Here is a 15,996-nt window from a genome sequence, read left to right on the forward strand (position 1 = left end):
CCACCTAGTCAGGACAGAGATGTACCTCTAGTCTAGATCTTCAGACATCAACTTCCGTATTCTCTTAACTATGCCACGCCCACGTAATATTTTTGGATACTGTTCAGAGAGATGTCACAACATTTTAAAACATTGTATATATAGTAATAGAGTACCCTGGGACTTTGAAACAAGATTCTTTGCTAAAGAGCAGAGCTCCTCAAAATAAGATTGTTTATTCCTGGCTGCTAAGAAAAGTAGAATTAGCAACTAAATGTTGCACTCACCTGATGGGCCCCAAGACTTAATTATACTGAGGCTCCAAAGCATCCAAAACCCTAGTCAACTGGCTTCTGAACTACACATGACAATATCATTTACTCAAGTTGCAACTGGCCATTTCTCAAGCCTATGATCTATTCTTAAATCCGGGCTCCATTAAGAAGGATATGGAAGAGGACACCTAGGTGGCTAAGCAGGTTAAGTGATTGACTCTTGGTTTTGGCTCAGGTCATGATCTCACGGTGGTGAGATTGAGCCCCACGTAGGGCTCTGAGCTCAGCACAGAGTCCGCTTGGGATTCTCTCTCCTTCTCCCTCTACCCATCCTGTTTGTGCTCGAGCTCCCTCATGCTCTCATGCTCTCTAAAATAAATAAATAAATCTTAAAAAAAAAAAAAAAAAAGGATATGGAAGGATTTTCACACTTGTAGAAATAAACAAAGATATCTCAGCTTTGGGGGCACCAACCAACACCTACTGCCTGTTCAGGTAAGAAAAGAGGAGTGGCAACAAGGGTCATTAAAACTGAGACCTTATAACTGCTTGCTGTCTTTTAAAACTACCCAGTTTAGGGGCTCCTGGGCGGCTCAGTCAGTTAAGCCTCAGATTCTTGATTTCAGCTCAGGTCATAATATCAGGGTCATGGGATCAAGCCCCGGGTGGGGCTCCACGCTCAGTGGGGAGTCTGCTTCTCTCCTTCTCCCTCTCTCCTAGCCCCTCCCCCCGCTCACACACAAGCACACTCTTTTTCTCTCTTTCTCTAAAATAAATAGATCTTAAAAATACATATAAATAAAACTACCCAGTTTAAATAGAAACATGGTTTAAAAGTAATGTAACATCGGGACACCAGGGTGGCTCAATCAGTTAAGCGCCTGACTTTGGCTCAGGTCATGATCCCAGGGTCCTGGGATGGAGCCCCGCTTCAGGAGCCCCTGCTGCTGAGCAGGGAGGCCTGCTTCTCCCTCTCTCTCTTCCCCTCCCCCTGCTTGTGCATGTGCGCACTCTCTCTCTCAAATAAAATATAAATCTTTTTTTAAAAAAGTAATGTAACATCATGATAAGCACCAGGTAATGTATGGAACTGTTAAATCACTATATTGTACACTGAAACTAATAGAACACTGTATGTTAACTAACTGGAATTTAAAAAAGAAAAAGTGGTATCACAAAGTGACTTGGGGCAACTCTAACATCTCAATTCCCCTGGAAATATCTTCCACTGAAATAACTCTACAGGACAGCTAAATCTAGGTCTTCCTAAAGGCACCCAAGATGTGGATTTTAAGGTAGATGCTCAAACATCTACCTTGAGTTAATGAGGGCCACTTAAACTAAGTCAAGAGATGGGTGAGCCTCACAACCAATTCAGAGTTAGTTGCCTATTTCTGTAGGCAACAAAACTAGCAGAATTGTGTGCGTTTCTGACAATCAAAAAGGATTCTAACATCTCTACTGAAGACAGTTTATCAGGGTGACAGTAGAAAGCTTAGAAGGGACACAAAGGGAGGAGGAAGGAATAAACTGAAAGGAAAAAAAAAAGCTTCCAAAAAGAGTGAGTCACTAAAATATTTAGGTGCCCTGGGCAAATGCTAAGGTTTTGTGGTTTTGTTTTTTTGTTTTGTAAGATAAAGACTTTCTTTTTAAACATAACGACAATACCATATTCATACTTCAAAGCATCAAATAACCAGACAGTATTCAAATTTCCCCAATTGTCTCGCAGAAATGTGTTTATTTGAATCAGGATCCAAATCTGTTTGCTGCAATTAGTTTATATGTGCCTTAATTCTCATTGATCTATATATTTCCCCTCCCCCTCCCTTTTTTATCTCACAATTGATTTTTTTTATTAGTTTCAGAGGTAGAACTTAGTGATTCATCAGTTTCATATAACACCCAGTGCTCATTATACCACAAGCCCTCCTTAATGCCCATCACCCAGTTACCCCATCCCCCCACCCCCTCCCCTCCAGCAACCCTCAGTTTGTTTCCTAGAGTTCAGCATCTCTTATAGTTTGCCTCCCTCTCATTTTTCACCTTATTTTATTTTTCCTTCCCTTCCCCTATGTTCATGTTTTGTTTCTTAAGTTCCACATATGAGTGAAATCATCTGATATTTGTCTTTCTCTGACTTATTTCGCTTAGCATAATACCCTCTAGTTCCATCTACGTGGTTGCAAATGGCAAGATTTCATTCTTTTTGATGGCTAAGTAATATTCCATTATATGTATACACCCACATCTTCTTTATCCATTCATCTGTCGATGGACACCTGGGCTCTTTCCATATTTTGAGTATTGTGGACATTGCCGCTATAAACATTGGGGTGCAGGTGCCCCTTCAAATCACAATGTTTGTATCCTTTGGATAAATACCTAGTAGTGCAATTTGCAATTGATTTTTTTAAAGAAATGAAATCATTTTTTCCTGTATGTTCCCCATAGTCTGGATTTTTTAAAATAATTTTTAATAGGGGCACCTGGGTGGCTCAGTCATTAAGCGTCTGCCTTCGGCTCAGGTCATGATCCCAGGGTCCTGGGATCGAGCCCCGCATTGGGCTCCCTGCTCAGCAGGAAGCCTGCTTTGCCCTCTCCTTCTCCCCTTGCTTGTGTTCCCTCTCTCGCTGTGTCTCTCTCTGTCGTAAATAAAAAAAATAATAATAATAATAATTTTTAATAAAAATTTATAAGGTTGAAAAAAGTCCTTCTCCAGACCTACTACATTAATCTGTCAGTGTCCTGAACCATGAAAACCATCCATCCAGCCTCTTTCAGTGAAGTTCAATACTCCAGGATACATGAAATGTTGCCACAAGAAGAACGTGTACAATATTCAAGCAGGGGGTATAGTAGAGACAGAAGGACCCATGCAGTAACACCACACCTTATGCTTCAATACCTTTTACAACAAGATGGAACACAAATTCATTTTTTAAAAATCATGCCTATACAACACATGGAAACAATGTTTTTCCAAACACAATTTTTGTCTCCAGGAGAGGACACATAGTACCTATCAGAAAAACTCAAGGGACGCCTGGGTGGCTCAGTCGGTTAAGCGTCTGCCTTCGGCTCAGGTCATGATCCCAAGGTCCTGACATCTCTGCAGGGAGCCTGCTTCTCCCTCTGCCTGCCGCTCCCCCTGCCTGTGCTCTCTCTCTCTCTCTCTGACAAATAAATAAATAAATAAAATCCTTAAAAAAAAAAAAAAAAAGAAAGAAAGAAAAACTCAAGTAAGAAAGATTTGTTAAAACACAAATACCTCTCCTAGCAAGTATGCATGTTGAATATTTCTTTCCTTTCCTCTTCTGCTTTCCTAGTAGGAACCCTCTGCTTCAGTAAATTCAGTCTTCAGGTTACCTGACGGTTACATGGCACATCACTCATGTAGGATGCCTTCCACCCTCATCTGCTGTCTACATCATTCCCTTCCTCAAGGATCTCTGGGCTCCGTCCAACTCCCTGATGCCTTTCTTAGTAACTATGCCCATCTCTGGACTTCTGTCATCCCTAATATGTACCCCACAATATAGTCTAAACCTGCACTATACCTGGTTTGACAGCTATTTCATCTGCCACGTGCATTCAGTGAACATCTGATGAGGGCCTTCCTTGCACAAGGCATGCGATACCATCTCTAACAACACCATAAGCTCCATGAGGAAAAGCGCCTCTTGGGATACTTACTACGCCTGTCTCAAGAGGCCAGAAGCACAACAGCTAAGAATGTGCACCTTGGAGACAAGTTTGTGCACATGTGAACCCCAGAGTCATGTGACCCTAAAGAGACTACTTAATCTCTCAATTCTCATTTTCCTCATCTCTAAAGTGGAATGATGACAGTCACTCCTTTGTAGAGATGTTGTCAGGATTAAATAACATAAAGCATGATTACTGTCTTATCTCCTCCTTCCCAATTCTCTCTCTGGTTTCTCACCATTTTATTGTACCTGTTCTTATCCTTTGTGGAAGCGGGGGGGGGTGGGGGTGGGAGGGGGACAGAAGACTCCACCAGAGTCACTGCCTTGGAAATGGAGTTTATTAAACAGACTTTGATTGCTTGAATACATAAAAGATGATCCACTTTGGGCGCCTGGGTGGCTCAGTCGTTAAGCGTCTGCCTTCGGCTCAGGTCATGATCCCAGGGTCCTGCATCAGGCTCCCTGCCCGGCAGGAAGCCTGTTTCTCCCTCTCCCACTCCCCCTGCTTGTGTTCCCTCTCTCACTGTGTCTCTCTCTGTCAAATAAATAAAATCTTTAAAAAAAAAAAAAAAGATGATCCACTTTGCTATGGGTCTGAGCATCCTTTCCCATAATATTTGGGGTCCACATCTCCCTTTCCCTAGTGTCACTCTGATATCTCCCCTATAAAGAAATGGAACCCACTGAGAACCAACTACGGTGCTAACCCATCCCCACCACCGAAAGCTCAATTTAAAAAGAGGAGAAATATAACCAGAAAAGAAGACAATATGTGATCTTCTATCTTTTGATGGGGCAGAAAGATTACTCTGAATTTCCTTTGAATGGAAATCCAATATCCCAGTGTACAGATGGAAGCTCTGTTTGTAGAAGTATTTTTAAGTTTTTTTATTTGAGCACCTAAAGAGTAAAAACATCTGAGCATGTAGATACATACACACACACACACACACACACACACACGATATTTACATCATTCAATTAACAAACATTTATTGGCATTTACTATGTGCCTTATACTGTTTCTAAGTGCTGAAGTTACAGCAGTGAATGAACCAAGCTAACGAAACAACAAAAAACTCTGCCCTGTTATTTGTATCTCTTCTACACATAAGCTTTTATTTTTATAAAAAGACAAAATGTATGGTACAAGGGATATGTACTACGGAGAGGAAGCAAAGAAAGGCGACAGGAAATGTGGCGTAGGCAGTTGATATATGGAGGTCAGGCAAGGACTCACTGCGAAGGTAACATGTGAGTAAAGATCTGAAAGGGGTGAGGCTGGGCATGCGGACTTCTGGGGAAGAGCTTCACAGGCAGCAGGACATCAAGGGATTGCAGGCAGGATGGCGCCTGGTATGTTCAATGAACGGTGAGGAGGCTGATGCTGGAGCCAAGGAGCCAGGGAGAGACAGGAGGAGACGTGGCTGGACAGATGGGTGCAGGGGGCCTGGTGAGCCACTCTAGGACTTCAGCTTTTCCCCTGGGTGAGATGGGAGGCGCTGAGTGGAGAAAGGACATGATCTGAGCATCAGAGTTCATCACTCTGATGGCCACGCTGAGAGCAGAGCGTCAAGGCTGGGTGAGCAAGTCCAGTCAGAAGGTTGCTGCAACAGTCCAAGTGGTGGTTTGGCCAGGTGGTCAAAAGTGGGAAGTAGAACGAAGAAGATTTTTATAGTACTGGGGTATAACATATATTCAAAATATACAAAAATGAAAATTTTAAAGAGTTCTAAAAGAACTATGAATTCTGATCTTTTCTTTCCCAAACTCAACAAGCCATCCTACTCAGCCCTGGCGTGGAGGCACCCCTGACTTTTGGAGGCCATTGTTTAACAATAATGGGTTGCTTGATTTGTCCCAACTTACCTGAATTTCTCCTTCCTATCTTTCTCTTCATCTTGCCAGTACTAGATAGCAAAACAAGCGTCTACAGACTGAGTGTATCTACACATAACGGTGGTCACTGTGTCAACTGCACCCAATCCCTGGGTCCAACACTGGGAAAAAAGACTTGTTAGACCCAGATGTTATTATGGAGTTCAATAAAATAGGATTATAGGGAGAACTCAGGCCATTTGCTAAAGCAGCATCTCTGAGAAAGGTTAAAGTGGGCACCAGCTCAGCACAGCTCATAATAGATAAACACGGGGTCTGCAAGGCTTGCTCCCCTTGTCCAGCAAGAAGCTCTAGGGAATTCTCACAGGGCCAAACTGAGTGCAGCCCCAGGGGTTCTGTGTCCCTCCCTGAAACCCAGCTGCTGGAGATGCTAGAAGATGACATTCTTGGGGAAAGGACCCCTGACCTTTAGGCAGAGCGTAAGTGTGTTTCTCAGAGCTGGTCAACTCTAGCTGCCACCATCACCCGGTGGGGGGGGGGGGGGGGGAGAGAATGTGGGGGAGAGAACAGAAGTTCATGGAAGGCAGATACTTTTCAAAACAGATTCCACGAATTGAGACGAGATATCTGGGGCATTCTCTTAGACTGTTAGAACTTGAAAGAATATAGAGGATTCTCCACCCATCCACCGCCATTTTATAGACAAAGAAACTAAGGCCAGGATTTGCCCAAAGCCATACAATTATTAGAAAAAGAACCATGAGTAGAATCCCAGTCTTCTGATCTAGTATTATTTTGAAAATAAACAAAAGCAATTTAGCATTGAGACCTTTTTTTATTTTTTAAACATTGAAACCTTTGAGACAGACTGGAACCGTGAGGAAATTTTGCACGTCTAGGCCTCAGATGTTCCTACAAATCCCTCTAGTTTTACCAAGAGCTCTGGAGGCTCCCCTGGGGCAAAATAGTCTCCTGGTATTAAAGATAACTTAGAAAGTTCCACTGGGATGCTTATGACTCACAGGGTGGGAGTGAGGGAATTGCAGACACATGAAGACCAAGAAATACAAGCAAGCGTTATTGGCTTAGCAAAGCCTGAAAAAGCCCAAAGGTGGACTACAGACTTCCTATTTGCTTGATCCAATTAACAGAGTGCTAAATAAATTTTCAGTTTCAAAAGAGGAGGCAAATAAAAAGATTCTTAAAAATTATGAATATCATAATGAAAAACTAGAGTCATGATCATTAATTTCAACCTCTTGGGCTACCAACTTTTTTACAGACTTGAACACTGATGAGAGAAAACACCTGCTCTCTCAACCTCTGAAGTCCAGCAGAAGGCAAATATGATGTTGGTCACAGGGTGCTAAAGGAATACTCAATAAAACTGATGCTTTATAAAATAAATAACCTCACATGATCTATCAAATGGGGGGCCGGGGGTGGGGGGCGGGTGGCCATAGGGTAGGAACCCGTTCCTAAATCACGGACATTGGTTAAAACCTTCTTCTGGAATCTGGCTTTGTTACCCAGAAAATTAAACTGGAGCCCATCTGCAAGTACGGCCTCCACGGCCACATCTGTGAAGGAGACTACAGGACAAACTGTAAACAGAGGGACTGAGTCACAGAGGTAGCAGCAGGAGCCGAGACACCCGAAAGGCATCTGGTCTGACCTCTTCATTTTACAAAGAAGGACATGAGGCCGGCAGAGGCTAATGTGACCTGCCAAGGGTTGGCTAACGCACAACAGAGGCCATCTCTCCCTTACCTTATACCCTAGCAAACATTGATCACTGATTATTACATTTCCCCCCATCCTCAGCAGCAAGAGCCAGAATGTTCCTCCAACCCCTCACCCAACCGGTCGGACTGATGTATGAAACAGAAGCCATTTTTCCGACTCCAGACTTGGGTAAGGTGATAAAGCCATCTTTGTAATACCTGCTCCAGTGTAAACCTGACTCGAAAAAAAAAAAAAAAAACTAGCCTACTAGTCACTAGTCCACTTACTGTCAAGCCTGGGGTGGCAAACACAGTCTATGTCATGTGACCGTGTGTCCAGGTTTACCTGGGACAGACCTGCTTCACACCTATCTTCCCAGCTTAATATTCAATAGTACCCCCATCATTCTCAAAGTTGTCCCAGAATGAATAAAAATGATATGGTCATCCAAATTCTATGTAACTCCTAATCGTCTACAAATACTCATAAATGTTTGTTTTTGGAGAACACAGTATGTCAGGAAAAGAACACTGAATCAGTCACCAGGAGTTTTCTCATACAAAGGGGCTTTCAAATAATACTAAACCCAAATAATCTTCGGGTTTTTTTTTTTATTTAAATTCAATTAGCCAGTATACAGTGCATCATTAGTTTCAGATGCAGTGTTCAATAATTTATCAGTTGCGTATAACACCCGGTGCTCATCACACCACGTGCCCTCCTTAATGCCAAATAATCTTTGAAAGGGCCTCAGGGATCACTACCGCCACCAATCTCTTATATATTGAGATTCAATATGGAAACTTCTTTGAGGAAAATAAAAAGGAGAGCCAGAGGGGGCGCCTGGCTGGCTAAGTCAGTAGACCATGTGACTTTTGATCTCAGGGTGGTGAGTTCAAAGAGCTTACTTTAAAAAAAGAGAGAGAGAAAATAAATAAATAAATAATAAGTAAGTAAATAAATAAATAAATGAATAAAAAGAGAAAGAAAAAAAAAAGGAGAGCTATAGCTTACCGAGTTTGAGAACCACAGGATTATTTCTCTCCAGCTCCTCACTATTTTTTACATTATTTCATGTTATACTTCGGCCTATAGAAACTCATGTTATATTGTTGAAATAGAAATCTTTTTAAAGAATGTTTCAGTCCTGTTTCTGGCACAAACAATTGTGCTTTTTGGAGTTTATATTTACTCTCTATTTAGAGGAAAAGAGGAAGTAAAAGTTGAAATCTTAAAAAAAAAAAAGAGAGAAGAAAAGAAAAGGTATGTGCTGCTGGGTTTACACTACCGCAGCCAGTCATTTATTTAAGAGACATATAAATTCAGTTTATTTGGAAAAATCAGCCAGAATAGTTGTTAGCTTTGTGGTCAAGAGAAAGATACTGATATCATCATGTGGAAAGTTTAAAGATTTTACCTGGTTAGAAGTTTCCTTCTATATCAAGATGTCAGGAGTAGTTCTGAGACTGCAGATGGTTTTAACTGTTTCTTTTTGCGTATCCAGCTTTCTGATTTTTCTACAGTGATCACAGTTTATTTGTTAATGACCAAGAAAAAAGTCCCCAAGTTACCAATCAACAGGTCTTTCAGCATGGGGTCGGGGGGGGGGGGGGGGGTGGAGAAGCGAACAGGATAAGCCCCGTCTGGCAACACCGGAGGCCTCGGAGCAGCTCCTGACTCGGACAGGACTGGGTCTGGCCCCAAAAGCAAGAGCCTGGAGGAGCGTGGGGGTGCAGCTCGCCCAATGGCTTCCTGGTAAATAAGAGCAGGCATCCATGGGTCCTACAACTGCACTGACCTTTCAACTATTGAAAGTATAGCCTTGTGGTTAGAGCCCCACCTGTGCAATCAGACTGCCAGGGCAGGTAGGTGCTCGCTTAGTGGGTGGATGACCTTGAACAAGTCAATTAGCCTCTCTATTCCTGTTTTCCCATCTATAAAATAGGAATCACACTGCCACCTACCTCCTAGTGAGGCTGTGAGGATTGAGAGAGAGGGCCCAACATACGAGAGATCACGATAAATGTAAGCCACTATTAGGTGTCTGCCAGGAAACACCAGCCCTCTAGTGCACTCCCCAAATCATGTGCCTGGATCGCAAAACAACTAAAGAAGGGTCCAAAGAATAAAGCCTTTCTTTTCCCTTCTTCTTTGCTGATGGCAGGACCGCAGCATCGTGTTTGCTATAAACCCAGTGCTCTTGGGAGCAATGGTAGGATGAGGGCGGCCCTATAAAATACACAACATGTCCCAAGGTCCCACACTATGAGCTAAAATCCTGCGTTCAAAGTTACAGGATTTCTAGCTGCTTGCCACTGCCTTTGGAAAGGGGATGGGTGATTCAAGTGTGAGCTACGACTTGGCAAGGGGACACATAGCCAGAAGGCCTCCAGGCAGGAGGCTCCGAAAAGGGCCACCTGCTGACACAGTTTGTCTACAGGCAGCCTTGAGATGGAGGTGACATTCTGCTGTCACTAGCAAATTCTGATAAGAATAGTGAACATTTCAAAGATCCAAAAGAACTAACTATTCTGGCATCATAACTCCGAAAAACTTTTTTTGGGGGGTGAGGAGGGCAGGCTGAAGATAGGAGCAGACACTTAAAATCACTGGAGTACCTTAACCAGACATAAAGAGCAGCCCCCAAATGTTCAATCACAAATCAAACTGCAAAGAGTTTCATGGGTATCTTGAGCTAAAATGCATTACATTTATATGAAACAGAACTTTCTTTCTCAAATTTAAAATCAGCTCACTTTATCAAAGATATAGAGAAACCTCCTAATGTCCATCTAGGAGGAAATAATCACATTATTATATTAATTACATAGGTGAGTATGTTCTATGCTGCACAGGGTGACCAACTCATCGTGGTTTGCCTAGAATTTTCCCAGCTTTAGCACTGAAAGTACCACATCTTAGGAAACCTCTCAGTTCTAGGCAAACCAGGATGATTGGTCCCCATATCACTGCAAGAAAAATGACGTGTGCTGTGTGAAGAGGAAAACAGAAGAGACACGGTTACAAATGCAGAAGTGCTAAATGCTAAGTTTGTTTGTAGCAACAGCTCCCAGTTCCCTCTCACAGTAAAAAAAAAAAAAGGTAACTTAATTAAAAAAAAAACTAAAAACCACATTTGCCTCTCCCTTTTTTAAACTATCCCAAAACAGAGTTCAGAAGAGAGGGTCCCTCCTCGTGCATGACCGAGATGCCGGTGCGGGACCGACTATAGATGCAGTGACTGCCATCAACCCAGCAAGCTCCTGTCCCCGGCTTCAGCAGGACCGGAAATGTCATCTTCTTACATTCTTTCCTTTAGGCAGGTTTAAAAACAAACCAAGATGGCTTGTGATTCAGGGTATCAACAATAAGAATGTGTCAGGGAAATCGGGATATCAAGCTAAAAATCCAAGAGCCATCGCGAAAAATCAAGGATCCGCTCACAAATAGGGCACTGAAAGATGACGGAGGAACCGGGAAGGGACTGTTTCACCAGCAGCTGAAGGGAGAGTCAGGCACTCTTCTACAAACTCTATGGCAGAGGCAGTGACCCCAAGCAGGCAGCCCCCCTACCCACAATGATGGAGCAAAACTCTTGTAGCAGGAACTTAAGCAAAGGGTTTTTAAGCCTCCGGTGAGGTTATGAACCAGCATCTAAGATTTTAGTTTCAAACTGAAAGGTAAGACTATATAAGGCAAGAAAGACCACACATTTCCTGGACCCAAAGCCACACAAAAACCTTCATTGCTCACAACTCCACCCAGCCCAGACCACCTCCTCATCCAGCTTCAGTCTGGCCTTGTCCCAAGAGAGGATGGCAATTCTTAGATGTTCCTGAACCTCAGAACTCCTTAGACCCCTTTTATGGATCTGGAGATGGAACCAAATGCAGGCTATATGACTCTTTTTCTCCACAGCGATACTAGCTTCTTTGGGGAAGGGAGGAGATGTAGTCAGAAACATTTTAAAAGACAAACAGCTTTGGGGGCACCTGGGTGGCTCAGTCTTTAAGCGTCTGCCTTCGGCTCAGGTCATGATCTCAGGGTCCTGGGATCGAGCCCCGCCTCGGGCTCCCTGCTCGGCGGGAAGCCTGCTTCTCCCTCTCCCACTCCCCCTGCTTGTGTTCCCTCTCTTGCTGTGCCTCTCTCTGTCAAATAAATAAATAAAATCTTAAAAAAAAAAAAAAAAAAGACAAACAGCTTTGAAAGCCCTACTCTGATAAGTCAAGAAGAAGAACTTCCTTTCTTTCTAAGACCAAGAAATATACTTTTCCCTAGTGTTGATCTTGATTTAGGAGAGGATGCCTTCTTGTAACCCTTTCAACACATCCAATGAGAAGACGGAGGTGTCTTAAAACCTCTGGCAAAAAGCACAGAAGCCTGGAAGGCAGGAGACAGGACAGAAGCTAGTTTCAGCAGCAATACAGGCCAACAGCTGTGGTCCTTGAGGACCGCGTGCTTCACTTCTTCAGATCTCAGGTTCTGCATTTTAAAAAAATGAAGGATTTGGGCTAAGATTGTCTTTAACATCTCTTCCAACACTAAAATTCTATGTGAAATTCTGTGGTGTATGTGATTATAACAATAATGCCCACTAGATTCATTTTTTGTACTTTGAAGATTTAGGAATTAGAGGCAAGTATAATAACTGTAACTTGGGCCAGCAAGGATGGCATGACCAGGACAGACTAAAACTGGAAGATTTTTAAAAAAGCAAATGTCTAACAGTTGTCAAAGTATGTGACCAAAAAAGGTGGAGAGAATCCTAATATCAACTTACAAACACTTTTAAATGCTCTGGAACCAATGGGAACAAGCAGATTCCTCACAATTACCAGCTGTTCTTCCTGCTAAATTTGAGGATAAGATGAATGTTAATTCAGTGATCTCTCCTCCACGGGGGAAAAAAAAAAAAGCCTGTAAATACTTAGAGAAAACAAAGCAAATTTTGAATCTAAAAGATATGAGAGCAAATCATTCTGGTGCTTGACTGAATCTAAATCGCAGGATGTTCTGGCTGGATTCTACCTGGGGACAGCAAGGCAGCTGATGCACCCCATTCGAGATGTAGGAGATGTTTCATACCAAGGAATGGCATGTTTGATAGGGTGTCAAAGTCAAGACTGCCTCTGCGCCTACCAGGACCCCCAAACAGTGTTCATTTCACTGTCCATGAATAAACAGCAGGAGGAGAAAAAGCAAGCTGTTTCCTTTTTTCGTGAAAGGAGCTGCAGAGTTTGGTCATGCAACTTGGTTGGGCGCCTATGGGTGTCAATATCCCAAGAGCAGCAAAGTCTGCAAAGGTGGGGTGTTTCCATCCCAAAGACCTACAGCAAGGACTGTCAACCGAGTGAGCAAATAACCTCACTTCTCCAAACCAGGACTCCGAAGCTGCCCTGTGCGGTGTCTCAGCCAGGAAAGCAACAAAACTGATACAGGCACAGAGAGGGTGGTCCACTGCTGTGAGTGGAGCCCTGGGGCTTAGCCTCGCGGGAGAGACGGGCCAGAATCAAAAGCGCCTTCTCCAAGGGTCTCCACCGCGCACCACGCACACACAGCCTCTGGGCGACTAAAGAGGAAGTCAGAATGTCATGTCAAAAGGATAAAGACAGCTCGACCACACAAGAGCCGCGGTCTGGGCCGGTCTCCTGCTTGGCTCGGGGAAAGGTCCCAGGCTGCTGCGATCCTTTCTCCCTCTCCATCCACCCGTCCTCCTTCCGCCAGCACCCGCTGGAGGAGCCCACGCTGCGCAGCACGGTAGGAGCCGGAGGAGCACCTCGAGCCTCCCCTCCCCCTGCCCAGCCCGGGCCCGCGGACAACGCACACCCGCGCTCAGCTGCGCACACCCGCGCACAGCGGCGCCCCGGCTCGCCCGACGCCCGCCGGCCCCTTCCCCAGCCCTCGGGCGCGCCGCGGGCACCGAGCGGAGCGCGCAGTTCCGACGGCCCAGGGCGGGGACGGCGCAGGGGAGGAGAGCCCCAGCCGCCGGCTTTCCGAGCAGCCGGCGGCCGCACACACTCCTCCCCTTCGCTGCGAGTAAACAGCTCGCGGGCGCGCTCCGCGCCGCGCCCCCATCCCCCCGCCGGGCTCCGCGCCGCCCCGCGCCCGCGCGTCCCGCCCGCCGGCGCCGCCGCCCCCTACCTGGTCGGTGAGTTTGAGCACTGCCATTCTTCCGCTCCTTCGCGCGCACACACATACAGGTCCCCGGTCCGCAGATGTCACGCCAGGAGCCGGGAAAGCGGAAGGGATTGCCAGGGGAAGGGAAAAAAATCTGGCTCCCGAATTTGACAGCCCTCCCCCTGCTCCTCCTCCGCCGCCTCCTCCTCCCGCCGAGAGGCTGACACTGGCTAGTGGGGTTTGCAGCCGAGCCCGCCCGCCTTTATACAGGAAGTACCGGCTGCTGCCAGCCGGGCCGCCACTGACATCACCGCGCGCTGGCTCGCTCGCGGCCGCGCCGCCTGGGCCGACGCTGCCTCCTGCCGCCCGCAGCCGGGCCTCGCAGCCCGCGGCCCCCCGAGCTCGCCTGCGCCCGCGCCCGACGCGCCGTGGGGCCAGACTGCCGCCTGCTTTCGGCGCCTGCACACTGCGCCCAGGCGAGCCGGCCCCGCTGCCCTGCGGCCCCGAAGGCGTTCGCGGTGAGAGACGCCCCACCCCCGCCCCGGGGCTGAGCGTGGCCCTCCCGAGCCCCATCTCACACACACGGACACACACGGACCCAACCTGATGAGCAAGCCCTTGCAGACACAAGCCTCGGGGTGTGACTCACAGGCCACCAACTTTAACCTGAGCTTTCACCTGCGAGATTCGGTCAGTCACACTTATGCTCAACCTCCCGCCCTCATCCGGAACCAGACTGCCCAACACTCCAAATTATCCCACCTAGGTCGGGGATTGTGGTTCTGGGGCTTTCTTTGTTTAATGCAGGGAGGCCTTGGACACACTGTAATTCTTTAGCGAGTGTTCGTCAAACACTTGGGAGGTGGGGGACAGGGGCTCTAGCCCCTCCACCCCGTTCTCCAGCTAGGCACACACAAAACTCCATCGGTAAGTTCAAACACTGGGTTTTGAATTGAGGAGATGGAGGTGGAGCAGAGTTACTGGAGAAGAAAAGAAGTCCTAAATTAGAAGTCCTAAATTAATGGGGCTTTTGAGTGTTGTCACCAGTCCTGACTCATTTCAACAAAATCCAGTTACCGTGCTCTTCAACAAATAGAAGACTTAGCTATCAAACAGCATGGGATACTGATACAGTGGTAATATGCACCAATCGAAGCAAGTGTTGATACTTCTGGAATTTGGAACAAACATTTATTCATTCAACAGCTGTGTAATGAGCGCCTACTTTGTATCAGATACCAGTTGGGCACAGTATGAAAGGCAGGGAGAATAAACAGGGAAGATACCTAGTCTCAATGGGTGTCCTACATAAACCACAAGGTCATAACTAATGAATGTAATCACAGACTGATAAGGGATGGGGGTGGGGGTGCTTCTGAAGGAAATCCATGACAAAGGAATCAGACCCAGACTGGTGGGTGAGGGCAGGCTTCCCTGAGAAAGTGACAAGAGTTGAGATTCTGGAGGAGGAAGAGTTAAGTAGGCAAGTGGGTTGGGGTATTGCTCCCAGGTAGCCCCCTGTGCTCCTGGCATGCCACAAAGCAAACCTGCCTTGAACAGCAAACCGGAGCTGGAGTTTGGGGTTAAGACCAAATACCTACCCTTGATTCATTCACAGACCAAATGTGGACTCTTCCTCCTTTCAGAGTGTCTCCGAAGATTCCATGTGGGAAAGGGAGAAGGGAGTGGTAGCATTTGCTTAGCATCCTCCTCTTTATTACCTAACCATGGAATTGTGACTCAGATCATATAGACAAGGGAGCTAAGAAAGTACGCTCCTGGCTTCCACTCCTCTATCTTCAGTAATGCTCAGAGACAGAACATATTTCTCAAGTCCTCCTTCAAACACAAAATAGATCGCATTTGTTGTATATGGGAGGCAGTTCTTCACCACGGTTGTTGGCATTTGTATTTACTAATATCACCCTGCATGGCTTTGTAAGTAAACTGAATAGGACACAGAATTCTCTACTAAAACTTAGCCTTCTTTCAGAAGAGTGATAACAAATTATTTAATCTGCAAATGCACTCAAGATCCACTTTGGCTCATCATGGCCATTCCTATACATAATTTCTTTGGGCCCAATTTAAAAGGAGGAGGGAGGTGTTCTCAACCCTATCAGACCCATCACCTCCTTTTTATAACTACCATTTTTAAACACTCCCCTTACTGTCCTGAAATGAAATTCATAGATAATATTAACTACCTATGCAAATTTCCCAAGAAATCAATATAATCTCCTAATTACATAATAAAGGAAAATAATTTGTAATTAACTTGTATTAGAAGACAAAATAAATAGTAAGATGCTTACACCTGTATGTAGAACTATTGTAAATGAGAGAACTGT

The 15,996-nt window shown here is 45.3% G+C and overlaps 1 protein-coding gene across 5 annotated transcripts in view; it reads right to left on the bottom strand.

The window, feature by feature from the left end:
* Nucleotides 1-13,914, bottom strand: part of ANKRD44 (ankyrin repeat domain 44) — a 319,460-nt gene extending 305,546 nt beyond the window's left edge. For all 5 annotated transcript variants that reach the window (XM_078071145.1, XM_078071141.1, XM_078071144.1 and 2 more), the window contains exon 1: nt 13,670-13,914. In XM_078071145.1, coding sequence (XP_077927271.1) covers nt 13,670-13,696 — 27 coding nt within the window. In that variant the 5' untranslated portion in view covers nt 13,697-13,914. The remainder of the gene's footprint in view (nt 1-13,669) is intronic.
* Nucleotides 13,915-15,996: the final 2,082 nt, after the last annotated feature.

Source organism: Halichoerus grypus, chromosome 4, assembly GCF_964656455.1.
Source record: "Halichoerus grypus chromosome 4, mHalGry1.hap1.1, whole genome shotgun sequence".
In the NCBI taxonomy this organism is placed as follows: domain Eukaryota; kingdom Metazoa; phylum Chordata; class Mammalia; order Carnivora; family Phocidae; genus Halichoerus; species Halichoerus grypus.